Source organism: Gallinula chloropus, assembly GCF_964237585.1.
Source record: "Gallinula chloropus genome assembly, chromosome: 11".
Taxonomy (NCBI): Eukaryota; Metazoa; Chordata; class Aves; order Gruiformes; family Rallidae; genus Gallinula; species Gallinula chloropus.
This window is the reverse complement of record NC_140096.1, coordinates 3,663,447-3,690,566: the sequence shown is the minus strand read 5'-3', so window position 1 is coordinate 3,690,566 and position 27,120 is coordinate 3,663,447. Positions and strand designations below refer to the sequence as shown.

The 27,120-nt window shown below is 50.2% G+C and overlaps 1 protein-coding gene across 1 annotated transcript; it reads left to right on the top strand.

Moving 5' to 3' along the window:
• On the top strand, positions 1 to 27,120 carry LOC311195893 (exocyst complex component 1-like; the record flags this gene model as incomplete). The annotated part of the gene is made up of 18 exons (XM_084269341.1): positions 1 to 124; positions 1,618 to 1,745; positions 2,612 to 2,743; positions 5,497 to 5,656; positions 6,457 to 6,650; positions 10,898 to 11,125; positions 12,546 to 12,678; positions 13,719 to 13,828; positions 15,120 to 15,269; positions 15,890 to 15,983; positions 20,163 to 20,281; positions 20,509 to 20,622; positions 20,944 to 21,014; positions 21,605 to 21,845; positions 22,276 to 22,462; positions 23,912 to 24,111; positions 26,591 to 26,785; positions 26,890 to 27,120. 18 exons carry the CDS (start codon positions 1 to 3, stop codon positions 27,043 to 27,045), a joined length of 2,736 nt encoding a protein of 911 aa, XP_084125467.1. The 3' UTR covers positions 27,046 to 27,120.

The window sequence follows — 27,120 nt, the reverse complement described above, 5'->3', positions numbered from 1 at the left end:
ATGGCTTCTCTTTGGAGCTCGCTGGAGAAAGACGTGTTCAACCCACAGAAAAAGAAGCTGCTGGAAACCATCCGTGTCTGGAAGACAGGGAAGAAGAAGAAGATGTCCATTCTCTGTCTTTTGGGTGAGAAGCCTGGAGTGGGGGCTGGGAGACAGGTTGACTTGCAAACCTGGGGAGGTTTCTGGCAGCTCCAGTCAGAGGGTTTGGTCTCTGATGTCTCTTTTCCTAACCTGGGAGAAAAGATAGGGCCAACACTTGGAATGCTGTATTTTGAGATTAAATGAAAAGAATTGTAATCTGAAGATAGGATTACAATGTCCAGAACTGGCAACATAAGCACAAGCTTCTTCTCGGGTGTTGGGTGATCTCTGGCTGGCTGGACAGAGTGAGCTGGGGTCTGCAGGATTGTCCCCTCCACCACTCTAAGGTTATTTTTTTGCCATTTGGCTCAAACTGTCATTAGAGGTCAGCAACAAACCGTTCTAACACAGCACAACATTACAGCCTGATTGTGTCTTCCTTGGGCTTGATGGAAGTTTTCTCAGTACCCAGACATTTGAGGAGTATGTGGCTGTTTGCTCAGGACCCAAAGGTGCAAGTGCTTTGGGAAATGTTCCATCTCCTTCAGTCTGTGCTTTTCTACTTGATCACTCCTGAGAAGTTGTTAGCATAGATTTATTTATCTTTTTCTGACAGACTTACAGGGGAGAGGCTTCCCTGCCAGTCAGCTTCTAGACAGCATAGTCACCTACGACAGGATTAGTTTCTGAGAGCCTTACCCATAGTGTTTGACCTAAATGATGTACTACATCTCCCTCTGTAGTCAGTGGAGGGCATGAGGAATATCTCTGAGGGGTGATGTAGCCACCTTGTAAGTAGCATCTAAAATAACAGGAGTTACAGAATCACAGAATCACAAGGTTGGGAAAGACCTTTAAAATCATCAAGCCCAACCATTCCCATCCTAAACTAAACTATATCCCTGAGCACCTCATCTACCCTTTTTTTAAACATATCCAGGGAAGGTGACTCAACCCCCTCCCTGGGCAGCCTGTGCCAGACCCTGACAACTGTCCATGTCATCTTTCTGGAGATACCTGGCTCCTATGGGGGTACAATTATAATAGCCAGAATGACCTGACACCTCCCAGATGAAGGAAGAGCTGACTGTAAGCTAACTGGCACAGGAATTGATTCTTGATGGGCTATCTCAGTGTGGGTATCAGCCAAAGAACGTGGCATGTTGTTGGCCATGTGTTGTAGGGCCAGCAATAGGGTTGATAACAATCTTATATCATATGGCACTAGGGCATCCTGTTCCTGCCCAGTTTGGATCCTGGTGAAACATTACTTGTGCAGAGCACAATGGCCTGGTGTGAGACTCATTGAAATTATTGGGAATCCCTCCATGGATTTCAAGGTGCTCTGGATCAGACCTCCCACATGTCAATACTCAATAAAAGTCAGTAGAAACCCTGTCACATCTCTTCATACAGCCACAACAGTGTCTGTGTGTCTGTCTGCAGCTTCCCACTCACACTGAACTCTTGTGTACTGGGCTAACAATAACATTGTGTGGTTTTTGTGTGGTTTTTTTCCCTCTCCCTCATCCTCAGTGGATGCCTTTAGGCCAACCCAGCCCTTTCTGGTGAAGGTCAAGGTAGAGCGAGGAGAGCAGTTCAAGATTGCCTACAGGTGGCCTTTGGCAGAGCTGAAGCTGGTAGATGGAAAGACTCCCGATCAGGTAGGACTGACTTCTACTTCCAGGGGGAATGGCAGAACTGATCATGGGGTAGTGGTGGGAATGTGAAGGGACACAGACCGGGATCCATAGCGGGATTTTGGGGCCTCTGGAGCTCAGCCCATGGGAAGACACTGGGAAGAGCAGTGGGGGCTGTGTGATTTCTAATATAGGACTGAACTGGAGCCTGAGTGAGGCTGGTTTTGAGGAAACAACCACCATCATAAACATTAAAAAGCCTTCTGCCTTCCCTCAGCTGTTTCTTAGAGTGTGGTGAGGTGAGGTCTCTCCCTGGATGGTTCCTCCATCCTCCATCAGTGCTTTAGGACTCCTCGTTTCCCTCATCTCTTCCAGGCTGACACCTGTGGCCAGGATGCTGAGGCTGGAATGATTTCCTCCCACCACAGTTATTCCTCTCTAAGTAAGGAAACGTCATGCTGGCGAAATACCTGACCAGGATGACAGCTTCCATCAGGATCAATGGGAAAAGTCCCTTTCTCCCTCATCAGAGGAGCTCCTGGGGCTCTCTGCAGCAACCCTTCGCGGCTGGAGCGATGGGCTGCAAAGCCCTGCTCCTGCCAGGTCTCCAGCATTTGCAGAACACACTGTCAGGCCCATCTGTCGATCCATGTTGACAAATCTTCTTGACAGACATTTGCATAGGGTATTTAAAGATTAACTGGAGGCATTTATTGCAAGAAGGATTATGGAGAGCTGGAGTCAGTGGGAGTCTGCGCTTTTAGGGTGACATTAAGGGGTTTTTTGGGCAAGAAAGCTTGGACAAGATATTTCCTTCCTGCTGCTGGGGCTGGCAGTGTGTCGTTAAAGTTGTTATAATTAGTTTTTTTTTATTAATGTGAATGTTCCAGGGGCTTTGGCAAGGTGCCTGGGTATTCACAAGCATAGACATCAATGTGAAAAAGAACAGCTTTCCAGTTCTGCATCCAGGACAAATAAAGTGCATCTGCCCAGCATGTCTGAACAGAAAGTCACATTTTCAGGTTTGCAGGGCATCTCCATCCCACAGGTAGAACTGAACTGGTATCTCCTTGTCTCACATTTTCCTGTGCACAAGGAAACACATGCTGTCATCCTGCCTGAGCTTTCCTCTAGCAAATGAGCCTGGCTCCACCAAGTCTTCTTAACTACTTTGGATCTGAAGAGTTAGGATTCTGGGATAGCCCTGGGATTTTCAGTCCTTCCCCCTCACTTGTCATCCCAATGAGGAAAAACTGATCCCAGTCTACATTGAAGTGTTGGGGTATCCTTGAACCCCCTCCTACTTGGAGGCAGATAATGAACTTGGCTGCCCCAATGGCTGAAGCCTTATTATGGCTCTGAGCCTGTATTCCTACCCATGTAGTTATGCCATGGCAGTCCTTTAGGTTAGACAGCTCTTCTCTGCAGATGTATTTTCAGGTTGCAGTGACCTCCCCTATTAACCTTCCTTTTGGTGGGCTAAGCAGGCTGACCCCTTAGTCTCTTTTTCCATGTTGACTTCTCTCTTCCCTTTATCATGCCTGGAGCCCTCTTCCAGGCTGAATCGCTCTCTCCCCCACACAAGCAGCCAGCGTTCTCCATACCATTCCTCAAATGGGATCTACTCACCAGCTGTGCAAGGTCCCCTGGCAGGATGTGCTGACATCTCTCAGGGTCCCACCATGGAGGTCAAGCTCCCCAGTGCTGAAGTCAGCACAGGCCCTGGTGTGTGGCTTGGCAGGTCCATGGAAATCCAAAGAGCTCTACTCTGTTGCTCAGCAGATCACGTTGAGCACAGGCCAACCCCAGCTCCTGGGTCAGTATTCAGTGTGCACAGCAAGGTCTTGGTTGTCAGGTCTGTGCTGGGAGGCCCTCTCCATTCCCTGGCACCAACAAAGTCCTGACATGGCAAGTCCAGCGGTGCTTAAAGCTACAGCTCCCTTGACCAAAACACTATTAATATTTATGAAGCAATTAACAGATCCTGCTTTAACAGCTCCTCATAAGGCCATAAACCACAGGGTGGTGAATTCCTCCCCCAGCATCTCTGCTCTGTGCTGTGGCAGGGCTGCTACCCAGCCCGCCAAGCGATGGGGGTGTGATGTGTTGCTTCGAGGTGTTTAGAAAGCAACCCTTAACGTGTGGTGGGAGGGCATCCATCCTCAGAAACTCTGCCTGTTATGACCATTAGTATCGATAATGATAAGTGTGGCTTCCAAGTTCTCCAGAAGATGAGATCAGGCTGTGCAGCAGAGCTAATGAGATGGTGCAGGAAGGAGTCTCTCTCTGTGGGATGTTCTTTGTTCAGCAGAAACTCTCTTTTTCTCTCCATTTAGTGGCAAAAACTGAGTCTCCTGTGGCTGGAGCTCCCCCTCCATGACTCCACATCCTATGGGCATGGATAGATGCAGAAATGTTGACACTTACATAGATGAAAACAGCATGGGGAAATTCCAAGGGTGCAGGATGCATGATACCCCGGTGCTGCCAGGAGAATTTCAGGACTCAGCTTGGGGAAGCCTGTTTCTGGGTTCCCCTGGGTGTTCCCAAGTCTTGAGTGCAGAGGGGTTTGAGTTTTGGGGTTGGATGAGAATTGCAGAGGGTAATAGCTGTGGTGTGAGGCAGGGTTGGGCTTCCCCCAATTAACTCAAGCTTTCAAGTTATTTGAGCTTTCTCCTTCAGCTCAGCATTACACTGCAGAGCTTATTGCCACGGGATGCTGTGGATGCCAATGCCACAAATAAGTTCAAATAGCCATTAGAGGAAATCAGGGACAGCAGGTCCTTCAAGGGCCGTTAAGCACAGTGCTGTGGATACAACCTCTGGCTCTGTGAGCTGCCAGGTCACGGGCTGCTGGAGGCTGGCAGGGAATCCTGAAGGCAATATAACCCTGGGCTTGCCTTTTGAATGCTTTTCCTCCAAAGCAGCTGCCACTGGCCACTGTCAGAACTCATCAGTGTTCATCTGCCAAAACCTGCAGTTAGAAGGTAAGGGATTTATATAATTTGGGAAGAAATCAGTGTGCTGGATCAGGACAGGGGACCTTGGTCTGACCCACTGTGGGTGTCCTGGACTCCTAGGGCTGGAATTGCCATTCATCCTTTTATTTTCAGTGCTTTTATCCTGCCTGTGATGCTTTGCCAAGCGCTGAGACCACTGCTCTCTAATCCTGCCCTGGGACAGCAGAAGTCCAGGGAAAGAGGTCTATACCTGCAGGAGAGCGATGTAAAGGGTTTGCTGCTCACCAGAGGACTCTCCTGCTGTCAGTGTGGAAATACAGAGCTTATCAGGGGGGTGTTGGGGCTGCTTTCAGCCTGTTTCAGTCCTTTAGCATATCTCGGTCACACTATGCTGGTGCGGCTCAACCAAAACCAGTCCAGCTGGCATGATGTGTTGGTAGTACTGGGCTCCTTGGGGTCACCTTCCCAGCACGTGCCAGCCAGGCTGTTTTGCTGGGTGCTCTCAGGGAGCTGTCAAACCTCCCCTGGCCAAAGGGGCAAAGCTCTCTCCTCAAACATCAAAGCCCTCTGCTAGTTTCCATTCACAATGTGGCTTCCTGGGGCCACTGAAACCCCCAAACTTCAGCATGGGAGCAGTGTGTGTGTCATCTCCTTCAACTGGGCTGTGTTTTTCCTCCTCTGGGTGTGGGAGGTGTTTTCACCCCACCATGCTGCCCAGGGACCCTGCCATTGCGACGTGCTGCAAACCCATGCCCAGTGCACGCGGTGTGGCCAGGAGCATGCAGCTGATGTGCTAATTAATCCCTGCCATCTAGGCAAGCCTGGATTTTGATCTGCAGTTCGATAAGGTGTACAAGTGGACCACTAGCAGCTTTGACGAGAAGAAGAACTTTATCAGATGCTTGTGGAAGCTGAACCACAGGTTCCTTGCCAGCTCTGTCACGTTTGTGAACATCCCCTCTTGCACAGTGGAAGGTAATTAGTTTCAGAGTGGTTTGGCTTTAGGGTGGGGATTTTTTTTGGGGGGGGGGGGGTGTGATTTTTTTTTTTTTGCATCATTGTTATCATCACTTCAGGAATGGGAGGTGTAGACATTTCAAACAGTGAAGTTTATTTTTGCTGGGAGAGGCTGAGGTGGGTACTGGTGAGAGGGAAGCGTGAGGATCCATTTCGTGTGTCTGGAGGTAGAGTCATTGGGCTTATCCATTGCCCCTTGCTGAGGAGACACAGTGTTAGGCTGGGAAGAAAAATTAGATGGATGATTAATGTTATCTCCAGAGATGCTACCTGCACTCTGGGTGGGGAAGGTGACCGGTGAAGGGTTGGTAACGTCAGGCCAGGGAGACTGTAATGACATTCCCCAGCAGTGCAGCAGGAAATACAGGTACAAAAATGTATTTTACTCTACAGCAGGTGACTGTCAGTGTATCTGATCAGAAGAAGTCTGTCCACCTCTGGAATGTATCTCAGCTTTGTATAACAAACCTATCAACATGCCCCAACACGCAGTCCTGGAGATGTGAGCAAGTGAAAACGTGACCATAGCTCAAATTAACTTTCAAATGTCCATTCTGTCCCTTCTACAAAGCTGTCCCTTTATCCCACCCACATCTCTCTTTGCTCCATGCTGTGATGGTACTCTGTGACCAGCAGATGAGTGCTGGACACGTGTCACTCAGACCCAAGGGGACCCCTGGGGCTAACGTTAGCAGGGCTAATAAAATGATATAACTAGAAGACTTGGGCCATCTCCACTTCTCCTCCTGTCTGTGCAGGCAGACAAGGGCCCCAAGAAGATGGGAAGGGCACGGTGAAGACTGAGAGCCCGGAGGAGCTCAGTGCATACCAGGAGATGACACCAAAGGAGGCTGCTGATGTGTTGAGGCTGATGGAGGAGTACGAGCCCCTTGTGAACAACTCAGTGGCCTTTGCGGAGCAGCTGAGCAAGGACCTCCATGTGCTGGATGAGGTAAGGGGGCTGGGGGCTGTGACTCAACCAAAAAGAAGGTGTCTGGCACATAAGGGCACTGGATTGAGTCTCTGGGCACTGGATTGAGTCTCTGGGCACCAGCAGTTCTTTTGTTTGCTGCGAGTGCTTGACCTGAGACAAACTCATCTCGGCACTGTGCTACAGCATCTCATGTGTGAGGCAGGAGCACCTGCTCTCCCCTCACCCTGTCTGCCCCACCGTGCACCCCAGCTGGGCTGCCAGCCCCTTGCAGATACTCAACAAGTAATTGCAGCCTGTCTGCCAGGCACCAGTGTCTGTGTGTCTGTCTGTGCTGACCTCAAACCCCTGAGACATGGGCTTGAGCGGTGTCTCTCTGATGAACACGGTGACTGGCCAGCTCGGGGCAGATGTGGCCCACTGTCAGCTTTGCACAGGAGTGAAACAAAGCAGAGGCAGAGACACGGCCACGGGGAAGGACAGGGAGCCCAGCTGCACATGGACGTGGGGCAGGGTATAGCTTCTCGGGGCAGCACAGGGGCAAAATGAAGTGGGGTGCTCTGGGGCTGGCTGGGAGAGGTAGGTGAGAGTGGGGAACTCTGGGATCCCCTTCACATTGTGCACAAAGTGTCCTATGCAGCGTGAATCAGGACCATGGTCTCTGTAGGGACCCATGCAGGAGAAGCTGGCGTTAGCGTGTCGCCTCTGACCCAAACTGTGTCTCCAGCTGGGTCCGCAGTGACCTGGAGCAACACAACGGTCTTTACCCCATCTGGAAGTGATGTACAGGAACCATCCCAAAGGGAAAACGCTGTGACAATGCCCATGCTATGTGTCTCCCCTTCCCTGTCTGCATGGGGTGTCCTGTGAGCAGCGTCAGCCTGCCAGACACCTCGGGGCACTGAGAGCTCCCCAAACCTGCAGCCAGGTCTGCAGCTCAGGGCAGGCCTGGGTCTGTGTGGCCACCACAAGAAGGAAAAGCAGCAACCAGGGAGAAAGGAAAGAGGAAGAAATGGAGCAGAGATGTGAGGAGATAAACAGCAAAAGATAAACTGCCGTAGGAAGGGACGATAAAGAAGGCACAGGTTGTTTTCAGACTGCTGAGCTTTATTTACTTTATTAGAGTTGCTGCATTTTACTGTGCTCCTGCAGTGAGTAACTCGTTTCTCTGAGTGCTGGGGCAGAATAATGCAATAGCTGCTTTGAGCATTTAGCTCCTGTTAATAAACACTGTGCTAGGATTTTATGGCCAGGTAGCTGAAGAACAAAGAGGGGTGGAACAAAAACCCCAAGCCATTCAAACCCTAAATCTGACTTTCTTTAGCTCCAGTGTTCGCTCTATTCCCAGCTGGTATTTCTATACAACCTCTTACACTCAGCAGACCCAACTCCTGAGGTTGGCTCCCGCTTGCTCTCCACAAGCTGTAGGGGCACTTTGCCACTGCTTCCCAGGTGAAAAAAACTACCCTGTGAGAGTAGCTCATAAATCTGTTTGGTTCTCTGAGATGAAAGGTGATGGTGAATACATTATTTTCATGCCCGCTGATGCATAAATGCCACTTGCTGCTAACACAAACCAACGAACGAGATGTTGCTATTTATAAGGCTTAATCTGGGATATTAAGTGTTATTAATACCAGCAAGTTAGACTGGCACATGCATATATTGAAATGTTTTCCCCCCCAAAACACTGCGCTGATCTGCTTCCGAGGGATGGAAAGCACGGCCAGGGCCACCTGGGTGGCTGTGAGCTCTGATTTTTACATTGGTATTCCTAAGCTTGCAGGATACCTGCTGAAACACAGGCAGCTCCAGCCAGGTTTGTGCTGCTTCTAGCAGGAGAGTTATTACCCTCACCCAGATGGCGATTCTCCAGAGAGCCCTTTCCGCCGGCGGTTGCCCTGCTGATATGACCGGTGATGCTTTGCTCTAGGCAGCCCCCCCCGTGGGTCTGTTAGGCCCTAATAAGACAATCCGAAGGCACATTGGGGACAGGCTTGCAGGAGGTTTATGGCTGTAATTTAGGAACATTTAATAAAGTGGGAAGCTCTGGGCAGAGCCCGCAGCCTGGGGCCGGGGTCCCTCGTGTGCGGCTGGAAAGCAGCAGTCTGGGAGTGGGGCTGTTTGCTCCCTCCCAGGTCCTGTGTAGCATCGCTGGAGGTTTCTATCAGTGATGGGTATCCGTGTGCATTAGCAAACCCTGCTTTAAATCCGACTGCTGGGAGTGAAAGCTCTGCCTGCTCCAGTCACCCAGCTCCCCACAGGAAAGCTGCATCACTTTGCGCTGGGGTAAACCTGATGGAGCAGCTTTGATGTGCTTGCTCCAATACCAGGCTTTTCTTTTCTCCACTGTTCCTCTGACCTTCCCAGATCCTTTGTGAATCCGCTGTTCCCTCACATGATTTCCCCAGAACAGCCCTACGTTAGCCACAGGAGTGTGTAGGCTGTGCTTTGCCAGTGAGACTGCAGCTCTCACACCTTTCGGGAGCTCCTCTGTGCTGCTCCAGCACCTTCAGCATGTGGCTCCCTGGGACCTGGTGCCACCAGCTCGTTTTTATCCCAACAGCAACACAGGTGGAGCTTGAAGAAGAGAATCTCCTTACCTCAGTGCTGTAAATGCCCAGTGCCTGTGACTTCAGGCATTTCTAATTTGGAGCATGGGGAAGGTCTGGGTCACAGAAACCTGACCTGGGGCAACAAGGCTTTTTGCTTCTCTTCCTCCTGATGCTGTGAAGAGCTGGAATGAAAACTCAGTAGTCTTGGTGACTATGAAGCAGGTATTCTTTATTGCAGCGCTGGGCAGCACTGGGATCACTGCTCCTAATGTGCATGCCATAAAGGGTCAGTGCCACAGCTTTCCTACACGCCATCTATTCACAGGGGTTCCAAAGAATGGTTAATCTTTCCATTATGAGAGCTCATTATCATCCACCCTTCTACCCCACCCCAGATACTCTCTTGGTGGGCTTCAAAGACCTTTTACTTCATTTGCTCCTCTCCACTACAGGTCCTTTAGGTGAGCTTCAGCTTTTTGTCTTGCTAGCAAAGCCATGGAGCTGATTCTGCAGACTTGAGGCACCCTCCTGTTCTTTTTCCCTCTTCCTCACTCTCTTCTCAGGGATAAGTTGCTTCTCCCGAGGCATCACAATGCACACCATGTACTAACATTGCAGTCCTATTAGGCAGAACTTTGTGCATCCTTTGCATAGTTCCCTGCTGACTGACTAACATCCATCATGCTCCCTGATTCTCTCCTCTCGCTTCCCATGGGCAAGCAGAGCACAGGGCGAGCTGGGGGTGGGGGGGGGGGTGGGGGTGGTGCAGATGCAATTGTTATTCTGAAAGACCTCAGGTAATTGAAATACCATAAAAGACAAACTTCTTCAAAATCTTTATTAATGGACAGAAAACTGGCAGTCTGGAAGTCTCACACCTCCCAGGCCCATGTCTGCTGATTGTTTTCTTTGCTATCACAGGCCCTGAAAACAATGCAATTAACATTTTGGAGCAGTTAATCTCTGCCAGAGTTCCTCAGCAGCGATTAACACACCGCTATCATCTCTACCACCAGTCAAAGCAAACACCTGAGACCTCCCTTGGCAAATTGTGCCTTCAGTTTCCACATTAGAGATGTATATACTGCATGATTTCACTGCTGCTCGATTCCCCTGCCAGGGCAGCTCAGCTGGGTAGTGCCCTGGCAGTGCTTGAAGCTCTGCTAAATGTGCTGTGATGGGCATTTGGCATGGCCATGGGCAGTGAAAACGTGTTGCAGAGAAAGCCAGCACCTCAAAGCTGGCATGTGTCATTACAAACATTGTGTGATGGACACCCAGGTCTTCACCAGTTGTGAGGATTGAGGGATGGAGGCTCCATCCAGCTTTGCACAGAGGGAAAAGCAGGGTGCCAAAGCTGGCAGGGCTCAGGGCTCTCTCACAGCCTACAAAGACACTGTTCTGCTCACAGTCAGATTTGCCTGGTGTTTCTGCAGTAGCTCTTTGCTGTGCCAGGTGAAAGTCCTTGGAACACGCAGCTTGCTCAGGGAAGGGTTCTGCCTTGGCACTCTGGACTTGCAGATGGTTGCTGATGTGGAGTTTGACCACATGCAGGGTTGAGGTGTTGACCTTGTGCAGGTAGTAACACAGAACATCTGCAATTACAACAGCACCTTGCACGTTGGGATGGCAGGCTCTCTGCTTTGAGCTGGGAGGGTGGTGGTGACCAGTCCCTGCTACAATGCTGAAGCCCTCTGTTTCTCCACTTTACAGGCCAACCTTAGAGCCATCATCTCTTCTGAGAAGCAGGTGACACAACTGATGAGCTCCATTGATGAGGCCCTGGCAGAGGTGGCCAGAGTGGAGGAGACCTTGCAGATCTACGATGTGTTATTGGGAAGTGTGAAGCAGCAGATGGACCACATCCACCAGGAAAACTCCCTGCTGCATCAAATTGATTCCAACAAGACAAAGCTGATGGATGAGATCCTCTTCCTCACGGTACGTGGATTTGCAGAAACATGAATCTTCAGCCTGGGGATCTGTTAGAAAAAAAAAACCCAAAACTTTCTGCAAGCCTCCAACACTCTGAAAACCATTATTGGTCTGCAAAGGCTGCAGGGCTTCTCTGGCCTTGAAACAAGGGGCCACCCATCTGGGATGGACTACAGGTAGATAGGCCAGCTGCAGATGTGATGTTCAGCACCCTCACTGTGACCCAGGGCTGTAAGAGGGATCCATGAAAGCCCTTTTGGTGGGCAAAATAAGCCTCAAATGATGTAATTGCCCAGGACCTCCCAAACGCAGCTCTGCAGACTTTCAGTTGGGATGCTGTGGTCTGCCTTTCACTGTCAGCTTTGGGGCTCAGGGGCTGCTGGGACAGTGCTTTTACCTTTGCACCCAAAGCCCTAAGATCCTCCTGGCTTTGTGCCTTCAAATTCCAGGGGTATCCACCTCAGGTTTGTAGGGCTTCTTGTGGGAAGCAGTTGCCACTGAGAGGAGCTTCTGTCTCCTTCCCTTCAGTCGGTGGTATAACTTTGTACTGGGGATAACAGCTCTCATTAGTAGATAATAGTAATTTCAATGGCTAGTAATCACTGCCCGGGAATAAGCCAGCACGGTACTTAAGGAGCAATTAGAGACGGAGCTTGCACCCCCAGCCCTGGTCAAAGGGTGCTCCCGTCAGCCTCCCTCACCTGGTGCACAGAGGCAAAGTGTACATCAGCCCTGGGAAGCGCATGCTGGGGACTGCTGTTTGTCCAGGGACCCTGTTGCTTCTCTTCCCGCTGGTGGGAATTTCCCCATCAGAGCTTTCCTCTCCTTTCTCGCTTATTTTTTCCCCCTTCCCCTGCCCCTGAGGGAAGCTGGACTCCCACCTCAGCCCAGACTCTCCACACATCAGTCTGGCTCAGCAGCCGCTGCGCAGTGAGGGGCTGTTCCCTGCAGAGAGCCCCATGGCCGCACAGCCAGGGGAAAGGCTCTGGATGGGAAAGCGACTTATTTACAAACACAACATAACATAAATGCAAGAACCGTGCGGTAATAGCACAGCTAATCCTCACTTCCACTGCCTACCCTGACCTCTTGTGCCACTGACGTTATAATTGATGAGTAACACAAGCTGCGGTTTCCTTAGCTTTTTCTTTCTCCTCCCCACTGCTTTGCTGCCAGCAGTGATCCCAGAGGTTCTGGCCCTTTGGAAACTCATGCTGAGCTTGGCCACTGCTGCAGTTGTCATCCTGCAGACCTTTGGTTTTGGTGGGGATGGAGCAACATGGTCTTCTTGGCAGACTCATGCAGCCTGGTAGCATGCAAGAAGATAGCACTTGGCTGTTTCGACCCAGCAGCCTTCTTGGGTGGGATGAGGAGGGATGAGAAGCTGGTTGGACCTGTACCTGTTCTCTTTTGGCTTTGTTTTCAGACCCACCTCAGCCTCAGCAGGGAACACTGTGGTGCCCTGAGCCGCGCAGATCTTTCCAGCCCCAGCAAGGTGAAAGCCTGCATTGCTGCAGCAGAGGCTTTATCTGGCTGCATGAACATCCAGATACAGCCAGGTGAGTAGAGAGCAGACATTTACGTGTGCAAATGGTATCCCAGCACCGTCCCATGCTGCCCAGCCTCTGCAGGTGCCCCCAAACCAGGGAAGCCAGAGGTGTTCTCAGGAATTGCATCACAAGTTTGCTGGGCAGTGGCAAAGTAGAGAGGAAACAGAAGACAGGTGTGTTTTTGGGAAGCTAAACAGTAGCTCTGACCCGGGGGTTCGTGGGGTGTATGGTGCAGAGCACCCTGCAGCCCACCCGGAGCTGTGGGAAACAGGTTGGTGGGGTTGGCTTTCTTCTGAAGGTATCACTGAAGCTTTTAAAATCTTCAGCAGCTTCTACCTAGAAGCTCAATCAAACAGGGCTGAGAAAGCCTGTGTAACATCACCTCTGAACATGCATGGAGAAAAGGAGCCGGGGGAGGAATCCAGCTCCTGCTGCCAATGGCCAAGCTGGGGCATCCACGTACTGCAGCAGGTCTGCAGCCACCTCTGTCTGGACTGGGGCACCAGCTGGTCCAGTTTGCATTGAAATTAAGGCAAGCTTATGGCAAGCATCTGTACAATTCCTCTAAATACCTGGGTGTGTGACACCATCGTCTGCTATCTGTGTACAGCACCCCTCAGGGAAGGGACTGCTGTGTTTAGAAACTGGGGGCAGCCTGTGGTTGAACACAGAAAAATGACTGTTTGCTGTAGCAAACACTGTGGGTGTTGGAGTCCTGCAGGTGCACAGAGGCTCAATCCTGGCACAACCCCCTGTGCTCTCCTTGTGAAGAGGCTGTGTTAGTCCTTGGCCATGGCTGGACTGATGAATACTTGGCTACTTTACTTTGTTCACTTTAACCCCTTCCCTGTCTGAGTTTACCAGCTCCCACAGCAAATCTTGTTTCCCTTTGTTGCCTTTTGGGTGGCAGCATTTATCTCAGACCCTCCTCCTTGGAGACCTGTCTTCCTTGCCAGCTCTCTAAGCAGTGTTGTTCTGCAGCCACCACAGCTCGTGCTACTCTGTGCCACCGTTAATTTTATTCATTTTTGGGGTTTTTTTAACTCAAGGTTACCGGAAACTTCAGGCTGTGGCTGAGCAGCTCATCATGTTTGAAACACTCAAGCAGAACTTTGAAAATGCTTTCATCAGTCACATCACCAGCATCTTCGAGCTGCAGGTAAAGATGCTCACGTGGCATCACAAAATCCTGGGAGACTGTTATATTCTGGTAAAATAGTACTGGCAGAGTAGGGGATGCCACTGTCAGAGGATTCTCCAGAAGTGTCTCCCCAAATATAACTTTGTAATGTAAAATCCCAGGATAAAAGCCAAACACTTGGTCCTTTGATTGACATTTTCAAGTGCTCGTCTTGTAGTTTAAAAGATGATGGCAGATGAGATTTCTGTGGGCAGCAATCTGAAAGGAATCATAGAATGGCAGGGGTTGGAAGGGACCCCAAGGATCACAGAGCTCCAACCCCCTGCACAGGCAGGGCCACCAACCTTCAGGCCTGGATCTATACAAGGTTGCCCAGGACCCCATCCAACCTGGCCTTGAACACCCCCAGGGATGGGGCATCCACCATCCCTCCGGGCAGCCTGTTCCAGCCCCTCACCACTCTCTCTGTAAAAAACTTCCCTCAATTTCTAATCTCACCCTTCCCTCCTTCAGCTTTAATCCATCCCCCTTGTCCTGCCAGTGTCTACCCTTTTAAAAAGCTGATTCCCCTCCTGTTCCTCTGCTCCCTTCAGGGACTGGAAGGCTGCAATGAGGTCCCCCCACAGCCTTCTCTTCTCCAGGCTGAACCAGCCCAGCTCCCTCAGCCTCTCTTCGTAAGGGAGCTGCTCCAGCCCTCTGAGCATCTTTGTGGCCCCTCTGACCCCTCTCCAACAGTCCCACATCTTTCTTGTATCCTGTGCCCCCAGCTCTGGACACAGGACTCCAGCTGGGGCCTCACAAGGGCAGAGCAGAGAGGGACAATCCCCTCCCTGTCCCTGCTGCCACCCCTCTGCTGATGGAGCCCAGGATCCCATCGCCCTTCTGAGCTGCAAGAGCCACTGCTGGTTCATGGGAAGTTTCTGACCCACCAGAACCCCAGGAGCTTCTCAGCAGGGCTGCTCCCCAGGAGCTCTTCTCCCAGGCTCTATCTGTGTCTGGGATTCCTCCAGCCCAAGTGCAGCACCTGACCCTTTGCAGTATTGACCCTCATTAGGTTCACATGGGGCCACCTTTCCAGCCTGTCAAGGTCCCTCTGGATGGCTTCCTTAAAACGTTGATCTTCTAGATTTTATTTCATGAAGAAAAAAGGAGTGACCCCCCAACTCCTTAGCATTATTTCCTTAAATGTTTAGTATTTACTTTCAAGCATTGACTCTGGGAATTCAGGGGTAATTCTGAAGCAATGATTTGCCAGATCTTTTCAAAGCTGTGTTTCATTTGACTCTTTCTGCTGTTTCTGTTGCCTTAGGGTAATGCTCAGGTCCCTGCTCTTAGGCAACCCATTGGCAAGTTATCTGCACCAAGCCATGAACTCCACCATGATGAACTGGTGCCCTACACCCCGCTCATGGCCTGGCTGAGGAACGCCAACTCAGTCCTGTTCTGTGATGTCCCCAAGGTACGTCTGAAATCCTGGGCAAATATTGCAAACTATCCACCTGCAACAGATCAGTCCAACTGGTCAATTCATGATGAGAGCTTGGCTCCACTAAACCCATACTGCCTACAAGCTTCCAGCACTGTCCCTTCTAGGAGGAGAGTGTCTGGCCAGCTTGGCCACAAGATGTTGGACACAAAGAGGTCTGGGACTCACTGATAGACATTGTGTTGAAGGAAAAGGTCTGCAATGTGAGAATTTTGTCTTTTTGCTTTCATCTGGCCATTTCTCTACTGAGTGAGAGTGAAAAGCATGAAATACATGTGGTTAATCTTGCATTCTATGCAATGCTGCTTTATTTAAAGGGTTCCAGGGAAAGGGCATTGTAAAGTCCTCAGCCTCTTCCTTTAATAAGGACATTGTTAAGTAACTGAGATGGTTCTTTTGATATCACTGAGTCTTGTTTTCTGCTTTTCCTGCTGGGTTTTGCCCTTCAGAAGGTCTTACCCACCAAAGCCAATAGGTCTGTTGCCATCTACTGACTTTTGTTTTACGTGGGCGGCTGAAGGAAAGGCTATGAAATGGGGAGAGTTCACAGAGAGATGAGATACACTGGGAATGTCTCTGTCTCCTCTTTCCAGGTCTATGCCCAGAACCTCAGCAGACTCTATGACCGGGAAATCAAAGCCTTTTTTGAACAAGCCAAAACCTTCTTGTTAGGAAGAAGAAAAGCAAGTGAGTGTTTTGCAAATAATGACTTTTGTGCAACTGAGCAGTGACTTCTTTGCAAGTAGGGAACACAGCAATCATTCCCTATCACAGGTATCTTCCCCAGATCTTGTGCCATGAATTTACTTTCTTCTCCATGGGCTGGGTCTGCAGCTTGGCAGCGTGTGACAAAGCCAACTTTGCTTTGCACCAGGCAGCCTTTGTGGGAGCCTTGGCTCTGTGTATTATCCAGTTTTGTTCAGAGGCTTCTCAGAGCTGTAGGTTTTGTGTGCCTTCCCTTTGCTGGACTCAGAGATGAGGCATGGGTGGCTGAGATTGTGTCCCCATGAGCTATAAGATGACGTGGGACTGCCTGGCTAGTGCCTGGTCCATATTTTATGCAAGCAGAGCAGGTCACAGACTCCTCAGACACTCTTTTTCCTTGTAGAGAGATGGCACCAAGCCTGTCCCTGAAGACATGAGTGTGTTCATAGCAATGTTTATGTGAGCAGGGTGATTTCATACTGTGGGGCTGTGTTGTCCCGAGGTGATTGTTTCAGCAGAAATCACTGCATCTGACTCAAAACACTCCAGTCAGGTGTTTCTGAAGATAAAAAGAGAAACTGATCTGTCTCCTCTGGAAGTTTTTTGATCACACAGAAGTCATATTTTCCTTCAGCAAAACAAAGCACTGGAATGGAAAGTTCCAGGCCAGCTTGGCCCTGCTTGAATGTCAAAACCCAGTTTGCATGGCGTGTTTAGTCTATCAGAGAGCTGGCTCGGCTGCTTCCAGCTCTGCACCTACTTCATCACTTGTGTCCAGGTCCCAGAGCCAAGCGGTGAAGGGCACAGGGCTGGTGGCTGAAGGATGCTGGCCGAGGGCTGGGGCGGTTGCTGTGCTGGCCCCGCAGCAGCGAGCACACCGATCGTCCCTGCACGTCTGACACAGCTGCCCTGGCATCTGCCCATCTTTTGTCTTCTGAGGTGAAGTCTGTGTCATTCTGATGGGGAGCAAAGGATGGTGAGGGAGCCTGTGCCATGGCAGCTGGAGGGAGCTACGCTGAAGCTGACCAGGCTGCAGGGTCAGATCATCTCTGCTTCTGTAGCCCTCCAGGACCCTCTCCCTCAGTTCTGGAGGTGGAGTAAAGGGAATTGCAATAGCTGGGTGTTTTGCTTCTCCCTGTTCTGGATGTGTGAAGAACCTGGTGAGTCTCAAGCTGGTGGAGAAAGAGACTGTGCCAGCAGCAACTTGCACAGGAGTGGGAGCAGGACAGTGCTGCTGCTGGCAGATTTACCCACCCATTGTCACCCTGAATGCCCTCCTCTCTCCTTGGAGGTGCCAGGGACCCAGCCGTGCTGGAGCGCTCGATACATCACTCATTGGATCTGGGATACCCACCTGTCGAACACTCTGTCAGCCCCTGCTGCTGCCATCTGGACATGGGGGTGGACACCTTCCTTCAAGCAGACAGTGATGGGTTGGTGATGACACCTCATGAGGATGCAGCTTTTCCTGGGAAAAGGTGCCCTTTCTCGCTTAAAAGTAGGAATTCCTGATACGAGGTACTGAGCACCCAGGCAGGAGGCAAGCCCGGGGAACCAGCAATGGGAAGCAAATGCTGATCTGAGGTTTGCAAGATAATGTCATCAAATATCATTTCCTGCAGAAGGGTGACTGAGTTGATTTAAACAGAAAGAAACAGCAAAGATGGGGTACAGGATAAAGAGGCCCTGGTTCCTATTGGTGAAGTGATTGATGGGCTCAGAGCGAGGGACTTCAGTTTTGCTGGGTGATGGGAAATAAAACCACCCAGGTTTGTCTCTTCCCAGAGCAGAGCCAGTTCTGCTCAGAAAGCCATTAAAACAGGGGACATTGCAGGGGCAGTTGCCTATTTAGAGGCCCCTTGTGAAAATGGACTCGTTAAATTTAAAGGGGAAATAAAAAGAAGAAAAAGATAGTGCAGGGTGTGTGTTGCAGCCAGTCTGCCTGGTCTCCTTTTGGTGAATGTGAAAGCAGGGATTCCCTTTCAGTGCTTTTGTCTGGTTTTAATGCCAATCCCACAAGTCCCATCAAGTGGGAGTCATTAAAATCCCAGGAGAAAACCTGGTGCCAGTGAAAACCCACTGCAGCAGGAGCAGAACAGCTTGATGGCCACAAGCCTGTGACTGCACTGCTATCCATCACCCAAAGGTGTCTGCCTCTTGCTGGTGTTGCTCCCACAGCCAGGATCAGATGAGAGGAGCTTTGCCTGTCTGGGGGTCAGCTGGCACCATGTGCTGCTCCCTGGGGTGGGAAGAGGTTTAGGGCAAGGTAGGAAGCCCCAGGCTTGTTCTGGGATGCTCAGCTGGCCCATCATTAGTGTGAGCAACAGGTTGAAACTACAGCCACCACATCACTGTAAGGTGCACATGGAAATGGTGGGAAGTTTCAGAAAATTGTACCCACAGAGGTTTGGCCAGCTGCAGAAAGGCACCTTCCCTGGGTACCACCAGCTGAGAGCCACCCACCTGCCCCTGGATCCCCTGGGGATGGAGCAGGAGGGAGAGCATCACCTTCCTCCAGAGCTGAAGCTGACCTCTTCTTGGCTCAGCAGCACCCTGGAAACACATGGACACGTCCTTCTGCAGAAGGAGCTTGGCAGCAATGGGTGCTGAAAGCCAGCACAGCCTCTCCCAGCTCCCAGGGAGTTTCAGAGAGTCCTGATGAAATATTTCCTGCAAAACTGGCTGGTCTCAGGCTGTTTCACAGGGAAGGTCTGGCTTTGATGGAGTTCTGCAGGAGCCTCATCCAAGGTTTTTCCTGACGTTTCACCTGCTCAGCTGCTCCTTGGGGTGAGCTGTGGCATGGATGAAAGCCCAGGCTGCAAGGACACTTGCCTGATAACATCTCTCATTCACACTTTAAAATAACCCAGGTTAACACTGGGCCCTCTGTGCCTCTTTCTTTGTACTGATTACTGTGGCACTGAATTTTCAGGGTTGATTCCCTGCTCTCATTTATGCCAATCGCTTCTAAATAGGCCACCTGATGATTTACTGCCTTGTGTCTGCATTCTGGGAGAGCTTAGAAGGCAAACTCCAAGCTGTTTATAATTAATTGTGAGCTGATAATTAAGTCTATCCTCATTTTCCCATTCCCTTTTCCACACTAAAACTTACAGGCTTGTAAAAGTCTTTCCAGTTTGCTGTGGGGAGATATTTTCTTCCTGGTTTTGCCAGCGAAATTATCATCCCCCATTGCATAAAGGTGGGGGAAAAGAAAGATGATGTAGCAGCTTATTAATCTTCTCCATGGTTTTAGCAAGGCTGAGGTGGTGAGCAGGGCTGTCTGTCATCTCCCATCCCTGCTCAGCATGTAGGGCATGTGACAAATCCTTTTCCAGAGGTAAAAGCCCTGCAGGGATTGGCTCAAATAAGGATGTATCAGGTGCAGCGAGACATGGAGAGCTGGCCTGACTCACCCAGGACCTCTGGGGTTAGTGGAATGATCCTGGTTGTTAGAATTAATTCTAAAATAATAGGGATGTTTGCCCACTGGCTTTTTGTGGCAAATATAACAGTGGGTTTTTTTAATGTACATTTCAAAGAATGTTTTTTAACAGTTCCACTTAAGCCAGGCACCCAGTGCAAACAGAGGAGTAAAAGCTGGTGATGTTTGAGAAGTATATTAATTTCCAGGTGGATGCTTAGAATTTGTAAAGGCCAACAAAATCCCAACACCAAAAAACCCCCACCAAAAAAACAAACCAACAAACCAAAACCCCTCCCCCCCAAAAAAAACCCCCTCATCACTTCCCCCCTAGTTGGATACCGGTTTATGGCTTTTTACCATCAAAACTGAGCAACAATTTTCCTGAAGCTCTGGCAGGGATTTCTGCTGATTTAGGCACTTATCACCTAGGATTTTTCTCTCCCCAGTCCTCAAGAGTTAGTATTAAGCACTAAATAGCAGAAAGGTAAAAGTCACAGGCAGTGAAATGAAAGAAGACAGCAATGAAAAAGAGAGAGAGGAAAAGCTGGGAAGGCAGATTTAAACATGAGCTAGAACCCTGCATCCCACCTCTATCTGAATCCAGCAGGAAAAGACCAATTCATGGGTAAGATCAGTCATAAAAAGAGACATTTAAATCTGTTCAAATGATCAAAGGAGCTGGAGAATCCAAGAGGGCAGGTGCTGTCTAACCACCTACCAACATAAATGTGCAGGTCTTCAGGAAAGCTTAGAGAAGCCAATGGTGATAGGGAGCAGGCAGCAGTGTCGGTGGAGTCTCCCTGGGATCAGAGAAAGCCTGGAGGACACGCCAGACAAAGGCAACATCATCAAGGTAAGGAGCTGAAGTTGTCTACAGGGTTCGTGGGTCTAAGATGGGCTGAGCCAGTGCAGGAACCCATCCCATGGTCCTTTTGCTAGTGCTGTGTCCCTCGAGCAGAGGCAGGGATGTTCTGTGCTGCTCACCTGGCTTAGCTGTCGCTTCAGGTGGACATGGACATCTACTGCAGTGTCCTCAGTGCGTGCTAGAAAGGTTTTCTAACATGCCTGATGATTTCTAAGCAGATGCTGGAGCAGGTGCTGAGAGAGCTGCAACCCCTTTGCACTGCAGAGCAGCAGTTCATTGAGAAATTCTTCCAGCTAAGACAGGATGCTGCAGCCCGCCAGGTGCTGGAGGTAAGTGTGAGGACTATGTCCTCTCCAGTCCTGTTAGCCAGCTCTCCCCCCAGCCTCAGCAGGCACAGTGAAGTGGCTCTCAGATCCCTGTGCTCTCCTGGGCTCTTGTTGTCTGCAGCCATCATTGGTGTGACTAGAGGGGGAGCTTGAGGCCTCCTGATGACAAAGAATTGAAGTGAATTGATGGCTCCAGAAAAATCACAGGTTCTCTAAGCGTTAAACACAGGACTCCAACATGAGGCAGCAGAAATGAAACCCAGATCTCAAGTTTCACTCTCTGAGGCAGACAAAGCCTAATTCCCATCCCATTCTTTCTTTCAGGCTTCTACTACTAAGGGAGGAGAAAGCATGGCACCTCCAGAGGACCCTCCTTGTGCCAAGCCTCGGAGCCAGTACGTGGGTGACAAGATCATCATAGCTGCCCTGACAGGGACGTGGTCTGGGGTGTCCTACAGGAACTGCCCAAGGAACCGATTCAGGGATTTATTTGTCACTCTTGACCACGCTGATGTCAACTAAGTGGTCTCAGGTTTGAGCCCTGGATAGCAAAGGACCAGGAGGAATGGTAGCTGGGCAGGCAGAGAGGCTGAGCAGAGCCTGAAGTTGTGCCTCCCTCTGGCACAGTGGCTCTGCTTTGGGGTGGATCAGACAACAAGAGTTCTGTTCCATGGAAAACCCTGTGTTTTGATTAGGTTGATTTGCTCATTAGCAATATCATAAAGTGGAACTGTGCTATGGAACAGAAACCTTATCCAAATGTCCACATGAAAACTCTGGAATGTTTCGTTTGGCTGCCAAAACAGGACGTTTCAGTGTCCTCCCACAAGCAGAGATGGTGAAGAGTTGAAGGATGACCCAAGTGCCAGTGTGATGCAGAGGTCTTTGATTCCTTCTTTAGCTTTGCCTTTGCCTCTGCAGCTGACCACAGGGCCAGTGTCCCTCCCCTTTTAATTGCATACTTCTTGTTTTTTTTTTTTTAAAGACTAGAAGAACCTACAACCCGACTGCTAAGTGAGATCTTCAGCTGCCTGGAATCAGAGCTGAGAGGATTTCTAGATGTCTGCAATAAGGTCCACCCATTTGGCTGCTTGCAGGTCCTGGTTGCCTTGAATGACTCCATCTTTGAGATGTGGGACTCTTCCTCAGCTCTCCCCTCGTCCTTCCTCAACACTGTCCTGGGTAACATGCTGCTCCTGGCCAAGAGCAGCTTCAACAAATGCATTGTGAGTGTCAGCAGGACTAAGCACAAGTAGATCTGAGTGATAGTTGACCTCCAGAATCTTCTAAACTTCTGTCCTGTCCTTTGTTGAAGGTTTTATATCAGGCAGGGAATCTGGCTCTTTGATTTTGGGAGGACTAGACCCTCATTGCATCAACAGTTGTGTCTGTGTGAGGGAGGTGGGACACAATAAATAAGTGCCATCTGTGCCTCCTCTTACCAGGATGGTCAAACCAAAGGGTTTCTCCTGTATAGAGTACTCCACCCATGGAGGGCAGCTTCACATCTGGCCCAAACAAGGAGGCTCACGTACTGTAAATGGAGAGAGGGGCACACAACCGATCACTCTGCTTGGTTTCTGGCCTAGGCCTCAGTGTGCTGTAAAACGAGCCTGGGGCCACGTCTGAGTGCTGTGTCTTGTGTGTTCTTCCCAGGAGACCTTGTGCAAAGAGATTGAGGAGGTAAAGATGCCCAGTAAGATGAAAGGTGGTGGGATCCTGCCCTCTGTGAGCCGCTTTGAGGAGTTTGTGAACTTCTCGGAGGAGGTGTTCAGGACAGCTCGGCGGAGAGGGGTGCTGGACAAAGCACATCTCAGGCTGGCCAGCAGCGTCTTCAGCAGCAGTGAGTACAAAGGCTGGCAGCTGGATCCATCAGGCAGGCAAACATATACATGCAGCCATCAGCTGAGTCACCAGAGCAGGGTACATGCAGGCTACCCACCTCCTGGGCACTGCCCGTGGCTGAAACTGCCTCCACGGAGCAAGAGCCTGGGAGCATCAGGCAAATTCAGAGTGTGACATGCCATGTGCATGGTGTGTGCCACACCAGGACGGTCCTGGCTGTGACAGGGCTGAGGCACATGTCCTTCCTCTCACAAGTGCAGAAGTCAGCAGTGGCAGAACAAAGGGCAGCTCCCCCAAAACACCAAGACAGAATCACAGAGCATTAGGAGCTGGAAGGCACCTTGAAAGACCATCTATTCCAACTCCCCTGCCAGAGCAGGATCACTTAGTTCACACAAGAACATGTCCAGATGGGTTTTGAATGTCTCCAGAGGAGGAGACTCCCCAACCTCTCCAGGCAGCCTGTCCCAGGGCTCTGCCACCCTCACAGTGAAAAAGTTTGTTAAAGTTTGTTCTTATGTCCACATGGAACCTCCTGTGCTCCAGCTTGCACCCGCTGCCCTTGTCCTGTCATGTGGCATTGTCTCAATGTACTAACAAAAGTTAAATCCTGGTATGTTATGTGGAATTGGAAATTTCTTTCAAAAACTACCACACACAGAACACCTTTAAAACAGTCGTTATCTTCATTGTTTTCAATAGCAGAGTTTGTAGGGAGAGAGGGGTTGGGAGAGCAAGGCATATACCTTTCAGTAGGTCCCTGTGTTGTCCCAGCTGGTGCTCTCAGCTGCTTGTCAGTGAAGGGACCTTGCTTCCCAGTTTGGAGACAACCTCAAGAGCTGCAGAAGTAACAGCTCCAAGCCTCCGAACCAGAGATCACACAGTGAAGCAGAGAAGTAGCCCCTGTCTGCAGATGAGATGGGGATGACCCACTGAATAAGCAGCTCATAAATCCATGAACTCAGCCTCTTCCTGGCTCCAACAATGCTTATTGCAAAGCAGGTGAGATGGGGAATCAAGCAAGTGAAAGCAAGTGAGCAGGGATCAGATAGTTGCTCCCTCCAGTACTGGAAGAGGTCAGATGGTTCAAATGATATCTACTGCCATGAGGACCCCCCTCTCTTCTGCATGCACAGTGAGATGCTCAAGCTCTTGCCCTCTCCAGACCAGCTGGTCAGTGTGGTGAGCCATGCCTCTGCTCAGCAGGCCAAGCTGATGTGCTTCTTTGGCACTCAGGTCAGGAGCAGATTTGGACAGGGCTGAACTTTGATGTCCAACCCCAAGACAAGGCAGCTGAAGAGCTGAACAACCTGTGGTGATGCTCACCTGAGCTCTTAGTTAAACTCATCGCTGGTGACCAAAGCCTGACAGCTTCTGCATCTCGTGTCCCTCCTGACCCACTCTGCAGGGTCTTCTCTCTGTACCTGATTTGTTCTTTTCTTTTAAGTCAACAGCCTGTCCTCAGCAAACCTGAAGGTGAACACAGATATGGTCATGATGGCAAATTTCCACCACATTCACAGCTTCCTGTGCCAAAAGAAGATCCATTGCCTAGAAGACAAGAAGAGAGAAGCCAAGCAAAAGTGTAGTGAACACATGGAGAAATATGTCATCAAGTACCTGGGCCAGCCACTGGAGAAGCTTCATGTGAGTATGGGATAAACTGACCCTTGCCTGGGTCTCGAAGGGCAACTGCACTTCACAAAACTATGAATTAATTATAGTGTTCAAGCTACCCCTCCCCAAATCCAGTCTGGGATTATATTTAGTGTGCTGTCACATCCCCAGTGTCCCCATGCCTCTGCCTGCTTGCTGCTGGGTTTCACAGAATCACAGAATGGTTGGTGCTGGCAGGGACCTCTGGAGATCATCCAGTCCAATAGCTCCCCAGAGCAGGATCACCTCAAGCAGGCTGCACAGGAGAGCATCTGTGCAGGTTTGAATGTCTCCAGAGATGTAGACTCCACAACCTATCTGGGCAGCCTGTCCCAGGGCTCTGCCACCCTCACAGTGAAGAAGTTCCTCCTGGTGTCCAGGTGGAACTTCCTATAATCCAGTTTGTGCCTATTGCTTCTTGTCCTGTCCCTGGGCCCCACTGAAAAAAAAGACTAACCCCATCCTCCTGACATCCACCCCTCAAGTATTTATCAGCACTGATAAGATCCCCCCTCAGTCTTCTCTTCTCTAGGCTAGAAAGTCCCAAGCCCCTCAGCTTCTCTTCATCAGAGAGATGTTCTAGTTCCCTCAGCATCTCCATACCCCTTTTTTATACCCTCTCCTTGAACCAGAGAACTGCACATGACATTCCAGATGAGGCCACACCAGTGCAGAGCCCCAGCAAGGAACAGGGCTCAGCAGCATCAGACATGGGTACCAGCATCCCTGCAGCAGCATGAGGACTTGCTCAGCCCCCCCAGCTCCCCTCTGGGTTGCGTGCCTGTGCCTGGCAGATGCTGGGGTTGTTTGTGCACGGCTGCCTGGGCTAACAAGTCTAACACAGTTTCACGCTTCCCAAGCGGCTGCTTCATTAACTGAACTATGAGAGCTAACTGCTCCTGAAACCCCTCCTCACTCTGCTCCCTCCCTCTTCTCACTGCCCTAAAACGCCTCGCAGACTGAGATCAGCTTGAATTATTTATAGGGCCTGTTACTTTTAATTTCTTTCCAGTCTTTGCTGTCAAACATCGTGGAGCTTTGCCTGGAAGATCAGCGCGGTGGCTCATGCTACCTGCAGCCCTGCTACATGAATGGCTCCAAATCCTCCCTCCGTGAGGGAAAGTGTAATTTCATTGCTCACAACAAAGCAAAGCAAGGAACATATGAGGCTACTTGGCTTGTGTTCTGCTCAGGATTTCCAGAGCCCTTGCACGGCCATCTCTAGCAGACCACACAGCTCTTCAGGTTTGGGCACAACTCACTTAACAGCAAGAGAAGTTGCAAAGTAGTTAAGGAGCCCACTTCTGGGTTTGAAAACAGTGAATACATTTAGGAAGTGCTTTCCCTCTGAAAATCCTTAGGATCTGGAGTACTTCTCTGTAGCAAAATTGCAGTGGAAATGCCCAAGACAGCAAGCAGATTATTGGGCTGTTTGAACAGGGGGGGTAGATGTTAGGTTGAAGGAAGTGATTATTCCCTTTTTTTGGCCTTCATTAGACCAGATTAACAGATGTAGAATACTACAGAGGAGGGGCAGAGACAGACTGAGATGTCTGTCACATCCACCTATGACAAGAGGTGTTAAACTGGAGCAAGGCCAGTGGAGGGTCACCAGCATGGTGAGGAGGGGCTGAAGGAGCTCAGCTTGGGTGGCCTGGAGAAGAAAGAATTTCAGGGGTACCTAGTAGAAGAGATACAACAGCCAGAAAATGTAGAAAGGAAGGTTGTGGCTGGACAGAAGGAAAAAAATTACTAGCATTGACAGAGTCTGTCCAGAGAGGCTGCACAGTCTCTATCCTTGAAGGTTTTAAAGATCGACCTTGAGAAATGCCCCGGGGACCCTCCTTTGAATTCAGTGTAAAACCTGCTTTGAGCAGGAGCTTGGGTTAGAGACCTCCTGAGGTGCCTTCCAGCCTGACAGATTCTGTGCCTGAAAAGGTTATGCAGAAAAAGGTGTTTGCCAGCATGGAGCTTTTTGTGGAGCCCTGGAGATCTGTATCCCTTGGGGTTGGCACAGCCCTGGGCTCTCAAGCAACAGCCATGCTTGGGGTGGGACATGTGCTCCTTTGGAAATGCCTCCCTAGAGAGCAACCATTCCTGTTTTCATACAATATCCTGGGAAAACTTGTTTTGCTTTACACTTCTGCAGATTCTGGGATCCCCTAATCCCACCTCCAGTCCTCAGCCCTCTCTATGAAGCTGTATGAAACACCAAGGGACATGACTGTTCCAGCAGCTCCACTGTTCCATGGTGCTGCTGTCCTTAGAGATGCTGCTTACCAAGCAGGGAGAAAAGAGAGCTGGTGAAATTCCCTGTGCCCTGCTTTCCTGGAGGAGAAACAGTCTCAAATACTTCATTTCCACTTAATTAGACATGAGAAGGGAACTGAGGACAGCAGTCAGGTTTCAGCCCTGATGTGGGAATCCACCTTAGGGAAGCTCATCAGTGAATGTCTCCTTGCCTTTCCAGCACTTCTTTGAAGGGGTAAAAGCCCGTGTGGCTCAAGGGGTGAAAGAAGAAGAGGTCAGCTTTCAGTTGGCCTACAGCAAGCAAGAGCTGAGGAAGGTCATTGAAAAATACCCTGGCAAGGAAGTAAACAGAGCCCTTGAGACCCTCTACAGGAAAATCCACAAGGATCTCTCCCAGGAGGAAGACCTTTTGCCGGTAATTGGACTGTGATCTGGGTGATGTTTTGGGGTCTCAGGACTGCACAGCATGTATAGCTGTCACAGGCTGATGAAGGGAGCTGATGGTCTGTTTTTCCCTAGGTGGTGTGGCACGCGATGGAGCAGGAGTTCATTCGGCAGTACCGAGAGTTCGAGGATCTGATCCAGCGCTGTTATGCAGGGTCAGGGATTGCCATGGACTTCACCATGGAGGACTTGCTGAGCTACTTCAACTCCATCACTCTGTCCAACATGTAGAGGCAACCCTCTGGATGGCTCTTGGGAGGAGCTCAGGAACCTTCATCTGCAGCTACAGCTTTAAGGGGCTAAACT